This window comes from Schistocerca cancellata, chromosome 1 (genome assembly GCF_023864275.1).
Source record: "Schistocerca cancellata isolate TAMUIC-IGC-003103 chromosome 1, iqSchCanc2.1, whole genome shotgun sequence".
Lineage (NCBI taxonomy): Eukaryota > Metazoa > Arthropoda > Insecta > Orthoptera > Acrididae > Schistocerca > Schistocerca cancellata.
In genome coordinates this window covers 350,152,560-350,175,519 of record NC_064626.1, presented here as the reverse complement: position 1 = coordinate 350,175,519, position 22,960 = coordinate 350,152,560, and the positions used below count along the sequence as shown (strand labels likewise).

At 45.7% G+C, this 22,960-nt stretch overlaps 1 protein-coding gene across 1 annotated transcript in view; it reads right to left on the bottom strand.

Annotated features, from left to right (window-relative positions):
- The window catches only part of LOC126173928 (uncharacterized), a 48,399-nt gene that overhangs the window by 11,793 nt on the left and 13,646 nt on the right, over nt 1-22,960 (bottom strand). Inside the window, exons 2-3 of the mRNA XM_049920994.1 lie at nt 13,334-13,508; nt 4,231-4,390 (exon numbers count right to left, since the gene is read on the bottom strand). Coding sequence (XP_049776951.1) covers nt 4,231-4,390; nt 13,334-13,508 — 335 coding nt within the window. The remainder of the gene's footprint in view (nt 1-4,230; nt 4,391-13,333; nt 13,509-22,960) is intronic.

The following is a 22,960-nucleotide window of genomic DNA, read 5'->3' as shown; positions in this document are numbered from 1 at the left end:
CTTCCCGTCTTCCAAGATGATAACAGCCGTTTATCTTTGATGACGAACTAGTTTCAAATACTGAAATTTATTCCTGAAATTCAACTTAACTGTAATAGGAATAGATGTATTACCTAAGGCGACATGCACTGACGGAAAAAAATGGAACACCAAGAAGGAGTTATACGACATAAACGAAAGCTGGTAGGCGTTTTACTACATATGAAAGATGATGTCTATTCAGATTTCGCGCCAGTCGCATAAGAGTGGCGTTAGTGGCGCTTCAGATTTGCTTTTGATACTCACTGTAACGGTCCTGAGTGTTAGTTGCCTTTGAGAATCGACGTGGTGATTTGAATGCCTTTAATGCAACGAAGACGCCATTATCAACACCTCACTGAATTTGAACAAGGTCGTGTATCAGGGCTATGGGAAACTGGATGTTCCTTCTGCGTTGTTGCAGAAAGACTTTACGGGTATATATACGCTGTACATGATTTTTAGCAGCAGTGATCACGAGAATTTACGTTCGCAAGAAGACTGGGCTCCGACTGCTACGTGGCACATCCGAGAGGGAAGACCGTCGTGTTCGGCGTATGGCTCTGACGCATCGTACTGCATCTGCTGCAGCAATTTGAGCAGCAGTTGGCACCGCAGGGACGCAACTAATTTTACAGAAGACTTACACTATGTGATAAAAAGTATCCGGACACCAGGCTAAAAATGACTTACTAGTTCATGGCGCCCTCCATCGATAATGCTGGAATGTGTTGGCCCACCCTTAGCCTTGATGACAGCTTCCACTCTCGCTTGCATCGTTCAATCAGGTGCTGGAAGGTTTCTCGGGAAATGGCAGCCCATTCTTCACGGAGTGCTGCACTGAGGAGAGGTATCGATGTCAGTTGGTTCGGCCTGACACGAAGTCGGCGTTCCAAAACATTCCAAAGGTATTCTATAGGATTCAGGTCAGGACTCTCTGCAGTACAGTCCACTACAGGGATGTCACAGTCGTGTAACCACTCCGCCACAGACCGTGCATTACAACCAGATGCTCGATCGTGTTGAAAGATGCAATCGCCATCCCTGTATTGCTCTTCAACAGTGGGAAGCAAGAAGGTGCTTAAAACATCGATGTAGGCCTGTGCTGTGGCAGTACCACGCAAAACAGCTCACTCCATGAAAAACACGTCCACATCATAACACCACCGCCTCCGAATTTTACTGTTGGCACTATACACGCTGGCAGATGACGTTCACCGCGCATTCGCCATACCCACACCCTGACATCGGATCGCCACATTGTGTACCGTGATTCGTCACTCCACACAACGTTTTCCCACTGTTCAATTGTCCAATGTTTTCGCTCCTTACGCCAAGCGAGGCGTCGTTTGGCATTTACCGGCGTGATGTGTGGCTTATGAGCAGCCGCTCGACCGTGAAATCCAAGTTTTCTCACCTCCCGCCTAACTGTCATAGTATTTGCAGTGGATCCTGATGCAGTTAGGAATTCCTGCGTGATGGTCTGGAAAGATGTCTGCCTGTTACGCATTACGACCCTCTTCAACCGTCGGCGGTCTCTGTCAGTCAACAGTCGCGGTCGGCCTGTACGCTTTTGTGATGTACGTGGTCCTTCACGCTTCCACTTCACTATCACATCGGAAACAGCTGACCTAGGGATGTTTACGAGTGTTGAAATCTCGCGCGCAGACGTATGACACAGGTGACACCCAATCACCTGTTCACATTCGAAGTCCGTGAATTCCGCGGAGCGCCTCATTCTGCTCTCCCACGATGTCTAATGGCTACTGAGGTCGCTGATATGAAGTACCCGGCAGCAGTTGGCAACACAATGCACCTAATATGAAAAAAGTATGTTTTTGTGAGTGTCTGGATACCACTGATCACATAGTGTACTTCAAGAACAGCCCCAGCCAGTCGCTCTGTAGCGTACAAACTACTGACCCCAAACCACCACCATTTGTGACTTCACTTGTGTCAAGCGAGAGCTCATTGAGAGAGCAGGGTGGAGGTGTGTTGTTGTGATGAAAGCTGGTTCTGCCTCGGTTCCAGTGATGGCCGTGTGTTGGTTAAAAGGAGGCCAGTTGAGGGCCTGCAACCAACCTGTTTGCATGCTACACACACTGGATCTATACCTGGAGTTATTCTGTAGGGTGCTATTTCGTATGGCTGCACCACTCTCGTTGTTATTCCACGCACTCTAAATGAAAATCTGTACGTCAGTCTGGTGGTTCGGCCTGTTGTACTACCAGTCATGAACAGCATAGCAGAGGGTGTTATCCAACAGCAAAGCGCTCGCCCACATATCGAAGTTGTAACCCAACATGCTGTACAGAGTATCGACATATTGTCTTGATCTGCTCTATCACCAGATTTGTCTCCAATAGAGCACATATGGGACATCATCGGACGACAACTCCAGCGTCATCCACAAACAGCATTAACCGTCCCTGTATTGACCGACCAAGTGCAACAGGCATGGAACCCCACCACACAAACTGACATTCAACACCTATACAACACAATGCATGCAAGTTTTCAGGACTACATTTAACATTCTGGCGGTTATACCGGTTATTACTGTACCAGTATTTTACATTTGCAATGGCTTATCTCGTGCTTACATTAACTTGTGATCTCGCAATGTTAACCACTTAAATATGACACCTAGATAATTGTATTCAAAAAATTTTATTACTCTACATTAATTATTTTTTGGATTTCCAGATGTGTGTGTCATGGACACTCCCATCTTCCAAGATGATAACAGCATTTTTCACAGGGAGGGCTCGGGCAGTTATTTGACGAACGCTCGAGCATCCTCTAGCAGGTCGACTAGGCCGCTTAATTATCCAGTTTCAATCGCACATCAAATGTGTGGAACTACGTGGAACAGCAAGTGAATGGTTCAAATGGCTCTAAGCACTATGGGACTTAACATCTGAAGCCATCTGTCCCCTAGACTTAGAACTACTTAAATCTAACAAACCTAAGGACATCTAACATCTACATGGATACTATGCAAATCACATTTAAGTGCCTGGCAGAGGGTTCATTGAACCACCTTGACAATTCTCTATTATTCCAATCTCGTGTAGCACGCAGAAAGAACGAACATCTATATACTTCCGTACGAGCTCTGATTTCCCTTATTTTTCGTGGTGATCGTTTCTCCTTATGTAGGCTGGTGTCAACAAAATGTTTTCGCATTCAGAAGAGAAAGTTGGAGATTGGAATTTCGTGAGAAGATTCTGTCGCAATGATAAACATCTTTCTTTTAATGATGTACAGCCCAAATCCTATCTCATTTCAGTGACACCCTCTCCCATATTTTACGATAATACAAAACGTGCTGCCCTTCTTTGAACTTTTTCGATGTACTCCGTCAGTCTTATCTGGTAAGGATCCCACACCGCGCAGCAGTATTCTAAAAGAGGGTGGACAAGCGTAGTGTAGGCAGTCTCATTAGTAGATCTATTACATTTTCTAAGTGTCCTGCCAATAAAACACAGTCTTTTGTTAGCCTTCCCCACAACATTTTCTATGTGTTCCTTCCAATTTAAGTTGTTCGTAATTGTAATTCCGAGGTATATAGTTGAATTTATGGCCTTTATATTTGACTGATTTATCATGTAACCGAAGTTTAAGGGATTCCTTTTAGCACTCATGGGAATGACTTCACACTTTCCGTTATTTAGGGTTAACTGCCAATTTTTGCACCATTCAGATATCTTTTCCAAATCTTTTTGGAATTTGTTTTGATCTTCTGATGATTTGATTAGTCGATAGACGACAGCATCATCTGCAAACAACCTAAGGCGGCTGCTCAGATTGTCCCTCAAATCGTTTACTTAGATAAGGAACAGCAAAGGGCCTATAATACTACCTTGGGGAACGCCAGAAGTCACTTCTGTTTTACTCGATGACTTTCCGTCAATAACACAGAAACACCAAGAACAACGTGCTTAGACAATATGTATATATAAAGACAGCTAAACCCCAGTTCATTCTCACTGATGCTTTATCTTTACAACATCACACACATCCATGCCTGAGGCAGGATTCGAACAAACAGCGACCGGCTCCTAGGGTGATTTTTTTAAATCTAGTGTGCTTCTTTCAATGGAAGACGATGTTGTTATTGCTTCATATGAAGAAGGTCAGCCACTTAGTACGGAAGTTCTCTAAGTTGTCACAAGGAATGAAGCAGTGAAGGGTGAGCACAGTACTCACTGCGCGAACTGCAGGCGGACGCAGCGGCCCGCCTGGTTGCGATAAAAGCCGTCCCTGCAGCGCCGTCTGCGCTTCGCCGGTGTGACGGAGCTGGCGGTGCTGGCGGGGGTCGTGGTGCCGGCGGATGGGGCGGCGGTGGTGGTGGTGCTGGCGGGAGCCTCTGTGGAAAAAAGTTCGAAATTATTTACTTGTTCCGCACGCTTGGGCGTCCGTACACATTTATGCAAGAGCGGGCAAGCTTACGGAATTTTCATTAATGCCATAAACGATTCCGTGAGTTTGAGAACGTGTCGTAGACCAGAACCATATTTGACAGGACGAACACAAAACGTATTGCACACTGTCTGATCTTGTATTGTCAGTATAAAGCTCTAACAACAGAACGGGTTGGCCAGGGGAGCTCAGTGGCTCCGAAAGTGGACTGGTCATTGGATTTCCTACTCGGGTGGTACAAGAAAGCAGCACACTGATAGATAACGTTTTCATAGACCAAGATAAATCAATCAAATAAAAATTTTTCCTGTTAAGAATGGTCTGTCCGATCACGATGCACAGCTAGTTACAGTATATGATATAGCTCCAAACAGTCATGCAAAACACTCCTCCAAAATAGTGCGTTCCATTAACGATATAACACTTCAAAATTATATGGAAAGCTTGCAATAGTTAGACTGGAATGAGGTGTACAAGGAACATGATGCTAACTTAAAATTTAACCTATTTCATGATACCTTTGTGAGTATATTTGAAAACAGTTTCCCTAAGAAAACAGTGAAATACAATTGTAAGAAACCATGTAAAAAGCAATGGCCTACCAAAGGGATAAAACTATCTTGTAAACAGAAAAGGGAAGTGTATCTTATAGCTAGGAGGAGTAATGATCCTGAAACAATGAAACATTATAAAAACTACTGCACTACATTAAGAAAAGTTATTAAAAAGTCCAGAAGCATGTGCATTATGTCTGAGATTAGCACATCTGATAATAAGATTAAAACAATTTGGAATATTGTGAAAAGGGAAACAGGGCAACCAAGAGCACAGGAAGACTGTATTTCTATCAAACACAATGAAAAGTTTGCTAAAAAGAAGTCAGAACTAGAAAACATTTTTAAAAATCATTTTCAAGTGTTTTAGAGAAAATAGGTTCCAGATATTCATTAGAAAATGCAAGGCAGTATATGGAAAAAGCAGTACCTACATAATTTGATAAAATTGAAATTCAACCCACCTCTCCTACTGAAATTAGGAAAATAATAAATTCACTCAAAAGTAAAAGCTCACATGGAATTGATGGCATTTCCAACAGAATACTTGTTCCCAAAAAATAAGTAGGATTCCCAGCCACATATGTAGTAGCTCACGGAAACAGGGAATTTTTCCAGATAGACTGAAATATGCTATTGTTAAACCACTGCATTAAAAAGGAGATAGATCTGATGCTAACGATTACCGCCCAATCTCACTTGTGACAGCTTCATCCAAAATTGTTGAAAAACTAACGTATTCTAGAGTAGCATCACATATTTGTAAAAATTAAGTACTAACAAAATGTCAGTTTGGTTTTCAGAAAGGTTTTTCAAGAGAAAATGCTATATATGCTTTCACTGATCAAATATTAAATGCAATGAATAGCCAAACATCAACTATTGGGATATTTTGTGATCTCTCAAAGGCATTTGACTGTGTGAATCATGAAATTCTTCTAGATAAGCTTAAGTATTGTGGTATGAGTGGGACAGTTCACAAATGGTTTACTTCATACTTAACTGGAAGAATGCAGAAGGTTGAAATTAACAGTGCAGATAGTCTACAAAAACCAGCAGAGTCCTCTAACTGGGGAGGTATCAGGAATGGTGTCCCACAGGGTTCAGTCTTAGGTCCCTTATTGTTCTTAATATTTATTTTCGGCTTGCCACTCTATATTCATGAAGATGTAAAGTTATCTCTTTTTGCTGATGATACAAGTATAGTAATCACACCCAAGAAGCAAGAATCAGCTGAGGAAATCGCAAATAATGTCTTTCAGAAAACTATTAAGTGCTTCTCTGCAAATGGACTCTCACTAAATTTTGAGAATGCACAGTTTATACAGTTCTGTACAGTAAATGGCATAACACCATTGATTAATATAGACTATGAACGGAAGTCTGTTGCTAAGGTAGAATACTCAAAATTTCTGGGTGTGTGCATTGATGAGAAATTGAATTGGAAGAAATACATCGATGATCTGCTGAAACGGTTAGGTTCAGTTAATTATGCTATCAGGGTTATTGCAAATTTTGGTGATAAACATATCAGTAAATTAGCCTACTATGCCTATTTTCATTCACTGCTTTCATATGGCATCATATTTTGGGGAAATTCGTTATTAAGAGAGGAAGTATTCATTGCACAAAAGCGTGTAATCAGAATAATAGCTGGAACCCACCCAAGATCACCTTGCAGACATTTATTTAAGGAACTCGGGATATTCACAGTATCTTCGCAATACATATATTCACTTATGAAATTTGTCATTAATAACCCATCCCAATTCAAAATAACAACGAAGTGCATAGCTACAACACTAGATGAAAGGATGATATTCACTATTCGGGATTAAATCTCACTTTGGCACAGAAAGGGGTGAATTATGCTGCCACAAAAATCTTTGGTCATTTGTCAAATAGTATTAAAAGTTTGACAGATAGCCAACCAACATTAAAAGCAAATTAAACGAATTTCTAAATGACAACTCCTTCTACTCAATAGATGAAGTCTTAGATATGAAGTGGGAACTGTAAAAAAAATTTTAAAAAATAAAAAATTAGTTAATTAATTATTTTGTGTAAAGAAAACTTATGTTAAAGTGACACGTTCCACATCATTACGAAATGTCGTATTCATGAACTATTGAAGAAGGATTAATGTATGTATGTATCAGTTGAGTAACAAATCCAGTGGCCACATGCCTGTGGCGCAGTCCGTGACTTTAAAAGGACGGAACGAGCACTGAACCATCATTCTTCCGGCTCACTCTAAAGATGGCTGAGTGATATACAGCCCAAAAGGCTGAATTTATGCGGCAGCACACCCGAAATTTAATGAAGCACCTTAAGCTCATATCACACGTAAAAATATGAGACTGCCAGTCTCAATGCATGTACTATAAGTTTTTCTTCAGTTGCTCCGGCAGTATTGTGCATACTTAGCATTCGAAGCGTGCATTCCACGGACGAGTGCACCTTCTCCCACACGATCCAACACAGTTACTACTGTGCGAACAACTCAGTGTCGAGTACCTTGGCCAGCTCTTGTGGCTTGAAAAACAGATGCGAGAAGGTCAGTCCATTAATTGTGAAGGTTTTGTTACATCTGTAAAACTTACTGTTCCTTTGTTTAGTAGCTTATCAACACAGCTCACATCATCAAACCTTGGCTGTATACAGTGTCATATTTACGTCTATCTGTTTCTTTTCTTTTTATTTTCATGTTATCACATCAGTATAAACTGTACAAATGTTACGTCCATAACCATGGAATGATCTTAGAACATTTCTCTCTGTGGCAGCAAATTTCTTCCTATGAGGCTGACGCCTGTTGGAAAACATTTCTCTGGGTATTTGTTCAGTTTTTCGGGATAACCATCACGTTGCAGCACACATTAAACGCAAATTTGCAAGCTCATGTAACGAGTAATCGATCATCTTCCACACTCTATCACAAAATTACGTGGACACATAACAGATAACTGAATATTGAATTTCAAGATAGGATCATCAACGTCGATGCAACAGGAAGTTGTTTACGTATTTACGTGTTTACAAACACGTCCCTAAATCGGATTACTCATTCAAGACTTCGTACTGCCTGAAATATTTATTCAAAGAATCCGTGATTATCATAAGTTGTCACCCACGTCACTTTCCGCCAACTGAGAGGTGCACTTCCTAACACTTACATCCATTCCCTTACACTTTTTTACTTCTATGGTTTCATCTAGTACGATGCAAGTTATTCCCTGATGACGCCTTAAAACATGCGCTCTCATCTTCTCCCATCTTGTAGTCAGTATTTTCCGCATATTTTTTCCTCGCTGATTGTGTGAAGTATTCCTCATTTCTTATCTTCACAGACTGCCTAACTTTTGGCAACCTTCTGTAACACTGAATCTCAAACATTCGAATTTTCCTCTTTTCGGGATTTCCTACCAGCCCATGACATATATCCATACAGTGCTATGCTCCAGACGTCCATTCTCAGAATGTTCTTCCTCAAGTTAAGAGCTACAGATGACACTAGCACACTCCTCTCTGAGAGGAATTTGTATGAGACTAGCCCCTAAGGTTGGGAGCACTGCGAAAAATCACAGTGAAGTCGAACTTGACACAGTCAAATTCTGGTCATATCGAGTGTTCGGTCTAATCTGAAAGGAAGGATAGAAGAGTACTGTGTCAGTGACTGATGTAATACCATTCAGTTCTGCCGTTACTTGTTACTTAACACTAGGACATATCCTTTCGTCACATTTCAAACGTGTTGGGTTCGAAAGTTGATTCGTCCATTTTGTTGTTCTTTTAGGTCGAAAGACTGGTTTGATGTAGCTCCCCACGCGGAATCCTCACCATACCTGCGTAACTATTGCAAGTTATGTCTGTTTGAACCTGCTTAACAAAGTCCAGCCTAGGTGCTTCACTACAATTTTTACACCAGACACTTCCCCTTGTTGCCAAAATGACAGTTCCTCGATGACTCAGTAAGTGCCGTGTCAATCGATACCTATTTTAACTCAAATTGTGTCATAAATTTCTTTTCTGACAAATTAGATTCAGTATCTTCTCTTCAGACATACGATCAAATCTTTAGCATTCTTCTGTAGCCCCATATCTCAAAAGCTTCCATTCTTTTCTTGTCAGAAATATTCATCTTCCACGAGTCAATCCAGTACAAGGCTACACCCCAGACAAATACCTTAAGAGGACTTCCTTACACAGCCGAGGGACGTTCAGTAAGTAATACAACACACTTTTTTCTCGGTCCATTTCGGTTGAAAAATGCTAATATCAAGGAGTCTTTCTGCATCAGCCCCTGTAGTTTCATGAAGTTCCGACTGGCGTCGGCGCTATACGTAGCCTTCAAAATGGCGTTTGTAACGAAGATGGGTTCCAACCAGAAAGCTGTTACTGAGTTTCTTTTGGCGGAAAACCAGAGCTTAGCAGATATTCAGACGCGCTTGTAGAATGTCTATGGGGACCTGGCAGTGAACAAGGGCAAGGTGAGTCGTTCGGCGAGGCGTCTCTCACCATCGCAACAAGGTCGTGCAAACCTGTCCGATCTCCCCGCATGCCGGCCGGCTGCACACAGCCGTGACTCCCGCAATGTTGGAACGTGCGGACACTCTCATTTGAGGTGATCGATGGACCACAACAAAACATCATGTTATTCAACTGTACCTATATGTCGGTAGAGCTATGACCCTCGTCCACAAGTTGGGATACTCAAAGATGTGTGCACGCTGGGTTCCTCGCCGGATAACAGAAGACCATGGAGAGCAACGAAGAACCGTCTGTGCGGAACTGCTTGTGCGCTACAAGGCTGATTGTGACAATTTTTTGTCGAACATCGTCACAGGCGATGAAACATTGGTTCATCACTTCGAACATAAAGAAAACGGCTGTTCATGGAGTGGCACGACACCACCACTCCTCCGAAGAAAAATTTCACAGCCGTACGCTGAGGGGGTAAAGTCATGGCGACCATTTTCTGGGACTCTGGAAGGGTTATTCTTTTTGATGTCCTCGCTCACGGTGCAACGATCAAGTCGGAACTGTATTGTACTACTCAGGAAGCTGAAGAAATGGCTTCAGAGTGTTGTCGCCATAAAAATGCAAACGAACGTCTCCTTCTCCATGACAACGCAAGGCCTCATACAAGTCTGCACACGCGAGAGGAGCTCACAAAACCTCTTTGGACTGTTCTTGATCATCCACCGTGCAGCCCAGACCTCGCACCTTTACACTTCCACCTGTTTGGTCCAATTAAGGAAGCATTCACAATAAGCAGTTCGCGGGTGATGGGGAGGTTACTGATGCAGCAAGACGTTGGCTCCGACCTCGACTACTAGAGAGGTACCCTGCTGATATACAGGCCATCCCAGCGAGGTGGCGTAAGGCCGACACATTGAACGGAGATTATGTTGAAAAACAAGGTTTTGTACCAAAACAGTGGGGAATAATATGGCGTATTGAAATCCTGAATAAAACCCAGTTACTCTCAGAAAAAAGTCCTGCATTACATATTAAACCCCTCTCGTAAATTTATATTCGATGTATTCAGATCTCTCATTTTCAGAAATGCATTACTTACTATTGTCAACCCTCATTTTATATCCTCTCTACTTCTGCCTACGTCAGTTATTTTGCTGTCCAAATAGCAAACCTCATCTACTACTTTTAGCATCTCATTCCCTAACCTCAATCCCTCAGCATAGCTTGATTTAATCCGACTACATTCCATTACCCACATTTTATTTTTGTTGATACTCACGCTGTAAACTCGTTTTAAGACAGTATCCATTCTGTTCATTTGATCGTCCAAGGTGTTTGCCGCCTCCCCACGATAATGTCATGAGCAGATCTCAGTATTTTTAGAATTAATTATTACTCTGCAACGGAGTATGATTTGAAACTTCCTAGCAGATTAAGACCGTGTGCTGGTCAGGGACTCGAACCTGGGACTCGAAGGTGGAAACCTCGTCTTTCCCTTGCAAATCCTCTACTGACTGAGCTATCTAGGCATGACTCATGACCCACCACACAGCAAGGTATGCCTCAGAACGTCTGTGAAGTTTGGAAGATAGGAGATAAGGTACTGGCGGACGTAAAGCTGTAAGGGCAGGTCTTCAGTCCTGCCTGGATAGCTCAGTGTGAGCTTTCCTTTCAGCTAGCATATTTCAGTAATGAAGATGTGTTGAGCAAGATATAACATTTCGCACTGCCCTACCAATACTGGAAACCATATCACAAAATATCTTAGCTTTGTCTTGTCGCCATGTCTGTAGGGGAAACACATTCTAAGTTCCTTTCCAGAGAGCGACTTTAGACCGAAGAAAAGGTAAACTAGGCAGTTATGGTGCATATAGGGGACGAACAAAAATATGGAAACTTCAAAAACACAACACATTACTATGCCCAATACCTTGCAGAAGAAACCGTATGCATTCAAAATAGTTTGCAGTCGTCTCGGAATGTATAAAGACAGGTTCTGCATGGTTTTCACGGGATCCTTGTGCTATTGTTCCTGTAAAACAGTGATAAGTTAGATAACTATGATGGAGGTGGAAAGCGATCACGCACACTTCTCTCCAAAATAGACTACAAAGTCTCAATAATACTGAGATTTGATGATTGTGGTGGTCAGGGGAGTTGCGGCGATTCATCCTCGTGCTCATAAAACATGTCCTGGACGATGCGAGCTGTGTGAACATTAGCTCTGCCGTCTTGGAACAAAGCATCACCATTGGGAAACTAACATTGTACCATGCGATGGACCTGATCAGCCAAAATGGTGACATAAGCCTTGGCAGTAAGGCGACTCTCCAGAGTAGCCATGGGGCTCATGGAACACCACGATATGGCTGCCCAAATCATCGCCGAACAACCGCCTTGTTTCACTCTTGGAGCGTAAACTCGTCCAGAAGATGGAAACCGGGTGCCACTACACTAATCCGACCAAATAACTTTCTTCATTTGCTCAATAGTCCAGCTTTTATGGTTTCGGCACCACGTTTTCCTGTTACGGCCATTTGCATCGCTGATGACTGGTTTTGGAATTCCTGCTGGCCTGCAATTCTCTGCTTAAGAACCTCCCTTCTTTTGTTGTTTTGGTGCCGCAAGGGTTCGTGAGTGTAACATTCAGTTCTGCAGTGATTTCTGCAGCTGTCGTCCTATTATTGTTCGTCACGATAATTCAACACACACTTTCGTCCGCGTTGCGTCTTGGCGGATAGTTTTTCGCTTTCCGCGAATTCCGCATAAATCTTCGATGCAGTGCCTTTGAAACACCAAACACTTCTCCTACCTTGGTTACGGAAGCTTCCACCGTACGAGCACAAACAATTTGTACGCGTTTGAATTTACTTAGCTCCGTCATAGTGCACTCACAAATATACACAGAACACTGTTCTGATCACGAGTGACTCTTGCGACGTACTGAGGACATTGCACAGGCGGCGTTTGTGGTCAAATACAACAGCGCAACCTGCAGGCCTGGCTAGTGTTTGTATTTATGTTCAAGCAATCACTTGTTGTGTTTCCATTTTTTGTTCAATCCCTGTATTCAGTAAAATACGATAGAACTCTTCCCTGTCATGACTCGTGCAGATAAAGCACCACCGATCAAAGTAGGCAACATTTACCCCGAGCTAGGCCACGTCTTCACCTTTTGTGAAGAAAGAAGTAAACTTCCATCAAAAATACTAGTAGATAAATGGCCTCAAGAATTTAACTTTGTTTCTGAAGCAGCCAGTTCCTATGAACTTCTAATTTAGAAGGAACAATATTTTATTTCCATTTTTAACTACCGTGAAAACTCCAAGATAAATTCCGAATGGTACTCAAGACATTTTATTCATTCTCGTTTATCGTTTTACGATCTGTCTTTAGATATTCTGCAAATACGATGACAACAAAGGTAACGCGCCAATGAAGTCAAAATAGTAAGGCCACAGAGTCCACGCACCAACGAAGATAAATGGCGAGCGCAAATATAGGTTATAGGGAAAGATGAAGGCCCTAATTAAAATAAAACATAATCTTCAAAACACTTTCCATGAAAGGCAATGGTTGCTTGTTCGAGTCTCTATCGGATACACCTGAAGTCTCAAAAGTTTTTGCTCCACCTCCCTGAACTTTCTTTCCAGATTTCTCGTTTGGCTCCTTTACTTGTTGCTGAATGTACGGATTGTTCTTACCGACGTTATTACCTTTTATATCTGCTATGTCATGTGTTTCCTGTTATGGTTGCGTTTGACGACATTCGTAACACGGTTGTTTTTAATCATACGGAATCTCCTTAATACTTGTGGAAACTAGCTAAGTGTAACTAAGAAAGACGGCCTTACCCGAGCACGTGGCGTTGCCGATGGCAGGCGTCGCAGCTGAGTTTTGAAGAATCGTCGTCGTCGTCGACGACGTCGTCGTCTCCGCCTCCGGCGGGGAGTCGGCCGGCGGGTCGTCGTCGCTCGCCACGGGGTCCTCCGTGTCCTCGTACTCGTCGTACATCTCGTCCATCAGCTCCTGCACCAGACCAGCCCTCCGTGTCACACTGCACGCGGCTCACTGCCCCACTTGCTACACCTTCAAAGCTGGCCGGGGTGGCCGAGCGGTTTTAGGCGCTACAGTCTGGAAGCGCGCGACCACTACGGTCGCAGGTTCGAATCCGACCTCGGGCATGGATGTGTGTGATGTCCTTAGTTAAGTTAGGTTTAAGTAGTTCTAAGTTCTAGGGGACAGATGACCTCAGAAGCTAAGTCCCATAGTGCTCAGAGCCATTTGAACCATTTTGAACACCTTCAAATGTGACAGTCACTGACAGCGAGAAGTATTCGTTCTCTGCGAAGGATAATATCATTCGATAAACAGATATCAAACTAATGACTTTATTATTATTTCTAAGAGTTTCCCAGAGATTCGTTGTCATCTTGCAGAATCGGATGTGCTGCCGGTATTCCACGTATTCCCAACACGATATTTGGACGTCGTAACTCGGCATTTTCGTCAGTTGTTTCCTGAGATAAGACGTCGAAATATTGTGTCAGGAAGACGCGGAACACCGCCAGTACACCCGATTCTACAAGATGACAACTTTATTATTGTTTGTCAATGTTTTTTCTGTCTGCCTACTTGAAGTGAATAAATGCAACTTTTCATACAATGAATGCTTTCAGAACCAGGAGTCATAGTTGCTGCTGAACCTTCCGGGCTCCATGACCGTGGTCGAAGAAATTTTTTTGGTTCCTGACGTAAGAAACTTTTTCGGTTCCTGACGTTTCTTCGAGAGCTGCACTGGACGTCTTCACAGATGCTCCGGGCGACGTGACGCTGACTCTTGCCGACAGTCGGCAATATTCAGCGTCGCCAGGAATACCTCCGAAGATGTTCAGTGTAGCTATGGACAAAACGTCAGGAATCACGGCCATAGAGCCTGGAAGATTCGTCAGCAAACGCACTTTTTGTTTTCGAGACGCGTTTTGTCTTACTTTATTGAGGTAAAACCTGAAATGCATACATATACAGTGTGGTCCATTGATAGTGACCAGGACAAATATCTCACGAAATAAGCACCAAACGAAAAAACTACAAAGACCGAAACTCGTCTAGCTTGAAGGGGGAAACCAGATGGCGCTATGGTTGGCCCGCTAGATGACGTTGCCATAGGTCAAACGGATATCAACCGCTTATTTTAAAATGGGAACCCCCTTTTTTTTATTACATATTCGTGCAGTACGTAAAGAAATATGAATGTTTTAGTTGGATCACTTTTTTCGCTTTGTGATAGATGGCGCTGTAATAGTCACAAACGTTTAAGTACGTGGTATCACGTAACATTCCGTCAGAGCGGACGGTATTTGCTTCTTGATACATTACCCGTGTTAAAATGGACAGTTTACCAATTGCGGAGAAGGTCGATATCGTGTTGATGTATGGCTGTTGTGATCAAAATGCCCGTCGGGCGTGTGCTCTGTATGCTGCTCGGTATCCTGGACATCATCCAAGTGTCCGGACCGTTCGCCGGATAGTTACGTTATTTAAGGAAACAGGAAGTGTTCAGCCATATTTGAAACGTCAACCACGTCCTGCAACAAATGACGATGCCCAAGTAGGTGTTTTAGCTGCTGTCGCGGCTAATCCGCACCTCAGTAGCAGACAAATTGCGCCACAATCGGGAATCTCAGAAACGTCGGTGTTGAGAATACTACATCAACAGCGATTGCACTCGTACCATATTTTTATGCACCAGTAATTGCATGGCGACGACTTTGAACGTCGTGTACAGTTCTGCCACTGGGCACAAGAGAAATTACGGGACGATGACAGATTTTTTGCACGCGTTCTATTTAGCGACGAAGCGTCATTCACCAACAGCGGTAACGTAAACCGGCAATATATGCACTATTGGGCAACGGAAATCCACGATGGCTGCGACAAGTGGAACATCAGCGACCTTGACGGGTTAATGTATGGTGCGGCATTATGGGAGTAAGGATAATTGACCTCCATTTTATCGATGGCAATGTAAATGGTGCAATGTATGCTGATTTCCTACGTAATGTTCTACCGATGTTACTACAAGATGTTTCACTGCATGACAGAATGGCGATGTACTTCCAACATGATCAATGTCCAGCACATAGCTCGCGTGCGGTTGAAGCGGTATTGAATAGCATATTTCATGACAGGTGGATTTGTCGTCGAAGCACCATGCCATGGCCCGCACGTTCACCGGATCTGACGTCCCTGGATTTATTTCTGTGGGGAAACTTGAAGGATACCTGCTATCGTGATCCACCGACAACTCCTGACAACATGCGTCAGCGCATTGTCAATGCATGTGCGAACATTACGGAAGGTGAACTAATCGCTGTTGAGAGGAATGTCGTTACACGTATTGCCAAATGTATTGAGGTTGACGGACATCATTTTGAGCATTTATTGCATTAATGTGGTATTTACAGGTAATCACGCTCTAACAGCATGCGTTCTCAGAAATTCTAAGTTCACAAAGGTACATGTATCACATTGGAACAACCGAAATAAAAAGTTCAAACCTACCTACGTTCTGTATTTTAATTTAAAAAACCTATCTGTTACGAACTGTTCGTCTAAAATTGTGAGCCATATGTTTTTGACTATTACAGCGCCATCTATCACAATGCGAAAAGAGTGGTCCAACTTAAACATTCATATTTATTTACGTACTACACGAATATGTAATAAAAAAAGGGGTTCCTATTTTTAAAAAGCGCAGTTCATATCCGTTTGACCTATGGCAGCGCCATCTAGCAGGCCAACCATAGCGCCATCTGGTTTCCCCCTTCAAGCTAGACAAGTTTCGTTCTTTGTAGTTTTTTCGTTTGGTGCTTATTTCATGAGATATTTGGCCCTGTCACGATCAATGGACCAACCCTGTATACTGATAGCGTAGTCTTCGATCCGGCAACACCGGCGACACCGGACTTGGAGGGGTGGCAGGTAAACACGTGATACGCCACTAGTGTGCATTGGACTGTGCTTGTGCCATGGTGGCTGTCTGTTTATCATTTCTAAATGAGCGACAGGAATTTCGAGGAATGGTGTGCGATCAGATTTTGCTTCAAACTTCGATCTGTTGCAACGTGGAAATTTGGTACATTCCGGCAGGCCTGAAGAGACAGCGGTTTGTCAATGGTCCAGGCGTTTCAGTGGTTGAAGGCATAGTCAATTGAAGATGAACTCGTAGTGGAACGTTTTCGGTTTCAGGAACTGATGCTAATATCGACAGGTCGTCGGTTGACACTGGCTGTAGTCTAAATGATTTGGGAAAAGTTGAATCTTAGGCATAGAACCGTTCATCAGAGACCGAACATTGAAAACAATTGGGTGGAACATTATGACAAAGCGCCATGCCACACATAAATTACCGTAAACCGTTTTTTGACCAGTAAGAACATTCCTGTCGCTCCGCCGCCTCCTTATTCACCCGACTTGAGTCCCTGTGACTTTTTTCTCATTTCAATATTGAAAAAACACATCCACGGACATCGCTTTGGAGTCCTGGGCAATATTCAAATAGCTCTAACCGACCAGCTAAAGGTTATTCCAGTATCTAAGTTCCAGCATTACTACACTCCTGGAAATTGAAATAAGAACACCGTGAATTCATTGTCCCAGGAAGGGGAAACTTTATTGACACATTCCTGGGGTCAGATACATCACATGATCACACTGACAGAACCACAGGCACATAGACACGGGCAACAGAGCATGCACAATGTCGGCACTAGTACAGTGTATATCCACCTTTCGCAGCAATGCAGGCTGCTATTCTCCCATGGAGACGATCGTAGAGATGCTGGATGTAGTCCTGTGGAACGGCTTGCCATGCCATTTCCACCTGGCGCCTCAGTTGGACAAGCGTTCGTGCTGGACGTGCAGACCGCGTGAGACGACGCTTCATCCAGTCCCAAACATGCTCAATGGGGGACAGATCCGGAGATCTTGCTGGCCAGGGTAGTTGACTTACACCTTCTAGAGCACGTTGGGTGGCACGGGATACATGCGGACGTGCATTGTCCTGTTGGAACAGCAAGTTCCCTTGCCGGTCTAGGAATGGTAGAACGATGGGTTCGATGACGGTTTGGATGTACCGTGCACTATTCAGTGTCCCCTCGACGATCACCAGTGGTGTACGGCCAGTGTAGGAGATCGCTCCCCACACCATGATGCCGGGTGTTGGCCCTGTGTGCCTCGGTCGTATGCAGTCCTGATTGTGGCGCTCACCTGCACGGCGCCAAACACGCATACGACCATCATTGGCACCAAGGCAGAAGCGACTCTCATCGCTGAAGACGACACGTCTCCATTCGTCCCTCCATTCACGCCTGTCGCGACACCACTGGAGGCGGGCTGCACGATGTTGGGGCGTGAGCGGAAGACGGCCTAACGGTGTGCGGGACCGTAGCCCAGCTTCATGGAGACGGTTGCGAATGGTCCTCGCCGATACCCCAGGAGCAACAGTGTCCCTAATTTGCTGGGAAGTGGCGGTGCGGTCCCCTACGGCACTGCGTAGGATCCTACGGTCTTGGCGTGCATCCGTGCGTCGCTGCGGTCCGGTCCCAGGTCGACGGGCACGTGCACCTTCCGCCGACCACTGGCGACAACATCGATGTACTGTGGAGACCTCACGCCCCACGTGTTGAGCAATTCGGCGGTACGTCCACCCGGCCTCCCGCATGCCCACTATACGCCCTCGCTCAAAGTCCGTCAACTGCACATACGGTTCACGTCCACGCTGTCGCGGCATGCTACCAGTGTTAAAGACTGCGATGGAGCTCCGTATGCCACGGCAAACTGGCTGACACTGACGGCGGCGGTGCATAAATGCTGCGCAGCTAGCGCCATTCGACGGCCAACACCGCGGTTCCTGGTGTGTCCGCTGTGCCGTGCGTGTGATCATTGCTTGTACAGCCCTCTCGCAGTGTCCGGAGCAAGTATGGTGGGTCTGACACACCGGTGTCAATGTGTTCTTTTTTCCATTTCCAGGAGTGTATGATTAGTGGAACGACAGTCTCTGGCTCCGTGTGGCTCCCCAAGTCAAGTACTTTGAAAGGAATAATGTTCAATTATAACGTTATTGGAACAAAGCAGCTGAAAAAAACTCAGTCTCATTACTTTATTTTCGCTTCTAGTATTCTCACTTAAATGCAAATCTTTTGTCTTACATACACTGAACAGCCAGAATATTATGACCATCGAGCTACTATCGATATAGACCCGTCCAGGTGATAGCAGTGTCATCTGGCTAGGGACGACTGTTAGTCAGACACACGCACAGTGTGTGTAGTATCAATAAGCGTGCTGTCCCTATGTAGATTGGGAAAGGCACGCGATCTGAGTTTGACCGAGGGCAGGTTGTGACGACCCGGAGGCTCGGCACGAGCATTCCGGAAACTGCACGACTTGTCGGGTGTTCGAGCTGTGGTGAGTGTCTTCAAGACGTGGTGAAACCACGTGCAGGCGTCATGAAGTTGGGCGGCCATCCCTCATTGTAGATGTCGGACGCCGTAGGCTGGACAGACTGGTAAAACAGGACGGGCGGCGAACTGTGGCGGAACTGACATCAGACTTTAATGGTAGGCAGAGTACAAGGTGAGCCGTGCGTGGCTCGTGTTCCCGACATCATGTATTTTACACCCTGTGTATAGAGTACTTCCACCTCACTACGTTAATTTAGATTCCTACAGTCAATGAGTTGCTGCTTTGTCTGAGCGCGAGCGGCGTTAGCAGCGTGTATCGATATATCCCATCTCGTAGTATCTTTGCTCGACTGCTATTACGTGCCGGTCGTTGTCTGTCGTAAGGAGTTTGGGTTGCGAGTTCGGGCAGCCAGTCAGATGGAACGCGTCTCGAGCGCAGTCCGCGCTCCAGTCGGGGAGATGCAAAGCGGCACTAGTGCAGTCGGGTTGGAGCAGCAGTGAGGTCTACGTCGACGTGGCTCGCCCGACCATTGCCGCCACGTATCACTTGAGCCGGGCCACGGTCTTGGTGAATCGTCCTACCGGACGACGCGTGTTGGCTCGTTCATGAGTCGGCTGTGTGTGTGGGGAGGGGGGGGGGAGGAGGAGAGGGGCGGGGGTGCATCGACTCCCTATTTGTTTTCGTGTGTGCTTAGTTACTGTTGGGTATCGTTCAGATCTTCGTGCAAGTTTTTGGCAGATTGTGTGTGTTGCTGGCGTTACTTCCACTGACGACTATTTTAGAGGTTATCGGGCGGTTGCTGCAGACCAGGGAAGTTACCACCGCGTGGTGCAGTCGGCTGGGTCCGCTGCCGGTCCCTGCGCAGTGTCGGAGCGTGTGTGGAGCTGTCCGATCACTACTAGCTTCGTGGTTCACCGACCCAGGACGTCAAAGTTGAGTAGTGGTTTCAACTACCCAAACCACGTGCATTCGTGTTGTGTGGTTCGTTTCGGTGGTTCGCTGTTGCGGAGGTTATCCTGTGAACAACACCGAGTGTTTCTATTGCTGAAATTTAGCCACCATGCGGTGCAATGAACCATATTGGTTGACTACAGTTCGAGTGCGCCAGCGGAATTTTCTGCCTTGTGGCCTTTAGTGTTTTGGTTACCTGCCCTGGCCACTGTCGTAAATTCAGGCAGCGTCCTTTCCTCACCTGTTGCCGCTGTCCAACATGGTGTGTAGTTTTGATAGCTAATACATATTTCGTTGTGGATAATCACGTTCGTAACCTTTTGTGTTTGAGTTCTCTTGTACTGATCGGTGGCAAGCAAGTCGTTGTGTCGGTCGGTCCGTGGCTGTCCCCTGGTTGCATTCTGACGGATCAAGTGTAGTTGGGCTCACCGCCTCTCACCTAAGTGACGCGGGCAGACCGACCTCCCTGGAGCTTCTGAGTGCCGTTTTCTTCACTGTCCTTCTCACCGGTGTTTAATTCTCTGTTAATATTCTACCAAAGCGAATGATTTAAAAATTCTTGTTTTTACTGCATTTTATATATTTTGATTTTGAAAACTCAATTGTGGGCCTTAAGCCACTTAAAACCTTATTCTTGAAATTACCCTTTAAGCAAAAACATTGTGGCCTTTTGCCTTAAAAGATTATGGTAATATATTTTAAAATTTTAAAATTTAATTGTGGCTCTCAGCCGCTTGTATCGCACCTTGCATATGTTTGTTCTATCTACTTTTGTTTTAACTATTTTATTTGCTATTTTAACTGCATTTTTATTTTGTTGACTTTTAAGATTTCTTGTTTGGAGGCCCTCTGCCGTGAAATACACTCCTGGAAATGGAAAAAAGAACACATTGACACCGGTGTGTCAGACCCACCATACTTGCTCCGGACACTGCGAGAGGGCTGTACAAGCAATGATCACACGCACGGCACAGCGGACACACCAGGAACCGCGGTGTTGGCCGTCGAATGGCGCTAGCTGCGCAGCATTTGTGCACCGCCGCCGTCAGTGTCAGCCAGTTTGCCGTGGCATACGGAGCTCCATCGCAGTCTTTAACTCTGGTAGCATGCCGCGACAGCGTGGACGTGAACCGTATGTGCAGTTGACGGACTTTGAGCGAGGGCGTATAGTGGGCATGCGGGAGGCCGGGTGGACGTACCGCCGAATTGCTCAACACGTGGGGCGTGAGGTCTCCACAGTACATCGATGTTGTCGCCAGTGGTCGGCGGAAGGTGTTCGTGCCCGTCGACCTGGGACCGGACCGCAGCGACGCACGGATGCACGCCAAGACCGTAGGATCCTACGCAGTGCCGTAGGGGACCGCACCGCCACTTCCCAGCAAATTAGGGACACTGTTGCTCCTGGGGTATCGGAGAGGACCATTCGCAACCGTCTCCATGAAGCTGGGCTACGGTCCCGCACACCGTTAGGCCGTCTTCCGCTCACGCCCCAACATCGTGCAGCCCGCCTCCAGTGGTGTCGCGACAGGCGTGAATGGAGGGACGAATGGAGACGTGTCGTCTTCAGCGATGAGAGTCGCTTCTGCCTTGGTGCCAATGATGGTCGTATGCGTGTTTGGCGCCGTGCAGGTGAGCGCCACAATCAGGACTGCATACGACCGAGGCACACAGGGCCAACACCCGGCATCATGGTGTGGGGAGCGATCTCCTACACTGGCCGTACACCACTGGTGATCGTCAAGGGGACACTGAATAGTGCACGGTACATCCAAACCGTCATCGAACCCATCGTTCTACCATTGCTAGACCGGCAAGGGAACTTGCTGTTCCAACAGGACAATGCACGTCCGCATGTATCCCGTGCCACCCAACGTGCTCTAGAAGGTGTAAGTCAACTACCCTGGCCAGCAAGATCTCCGGATCTGTCCCCCATTGAGCATGTTTGGGACTGGATGAAGCGTCGTCTCACGCGGTCTGCACGTCCAGCACGAACGCTGGTCCAACTGAGGCGCCAGGTGGAAATGGCATGGCAAGCCGTTCCACAGGACTACAACCAGCATCTCTACGATCGTCTCCATGGGAGAATAGCAGCCTGCATTGCTGCGAAAGGTGGATATACACTGTACTAGTGCCGACATTGTGCATGCTCTGTTGCCTGTGTCTATGTGCCTGTGGTTCTGTCAGTGTGATCATGTGATGTATCTGACCCCAGGAATGTGTCAATAAAGTTTCCCCTTCCTGGGACAATGAATTCACGGTGTTCGTATTTCAATTTCCAGGAGTGTAATTGCCTTTTTGAAACTCGTAGTTCTAAAGGTTCGGCTATCCGCCGTTGTGGTTTAAAGGTGTTGTTAAATTATAATAAATTACACTTTTTAGTGAACCTGACCGACAGCTTATTTGGCCCTGTCCACAATCCTAATCACGTGTTCTGCCCTGCGGGTTTAGCGGGCGTATCACAAGGGTGTCTGTGTCTGAACACGGAGTGCACCGAACACTCCTGACGCTGGGCTTCCGCAGCCGGCAACCCGAACATGTGTCACTGTTAACACCACGCCACCGGCAACTACGACTGAAATGGGCACGTGACCATCAGCACTCGAGTTGACACTGTAGCAGAGCGTTTCATTGTCTGATGAATCACGATACCTTCTTCATCAAGCCGACGGGAGGGCGCGAATCCGTCGTCTCCCAGGGGAACAGCTCCTTGACACCTCTACTGCGGGATGGAGACAAGCTGACGGCGGCTCCATTATGCTCTGGGGAGCATTGACGTGGGCAGCCATGAGTTCGGTGCAGCTCGTGCCAGGCACCACGATGGCCAACGAGTATCGTGCACCGCTTGCAGACCACGTACACCACTTCATTACGATCATGTTTCCCGACGTCAGTGGTATTAATGCGCCATGTCACGAGGCCGTGAGTGAGATGGTGTGGTTCGAGGAACACAGTGGGGAGCTCCAACTGATGTGTTTCCCCCCGCGCCCCCAACCCACCAGATCTGAACCTGATGGGTCTGGGACGTGGCTGAGCTTGGCGTCAGAGCTCATCGCCTCCTCCCC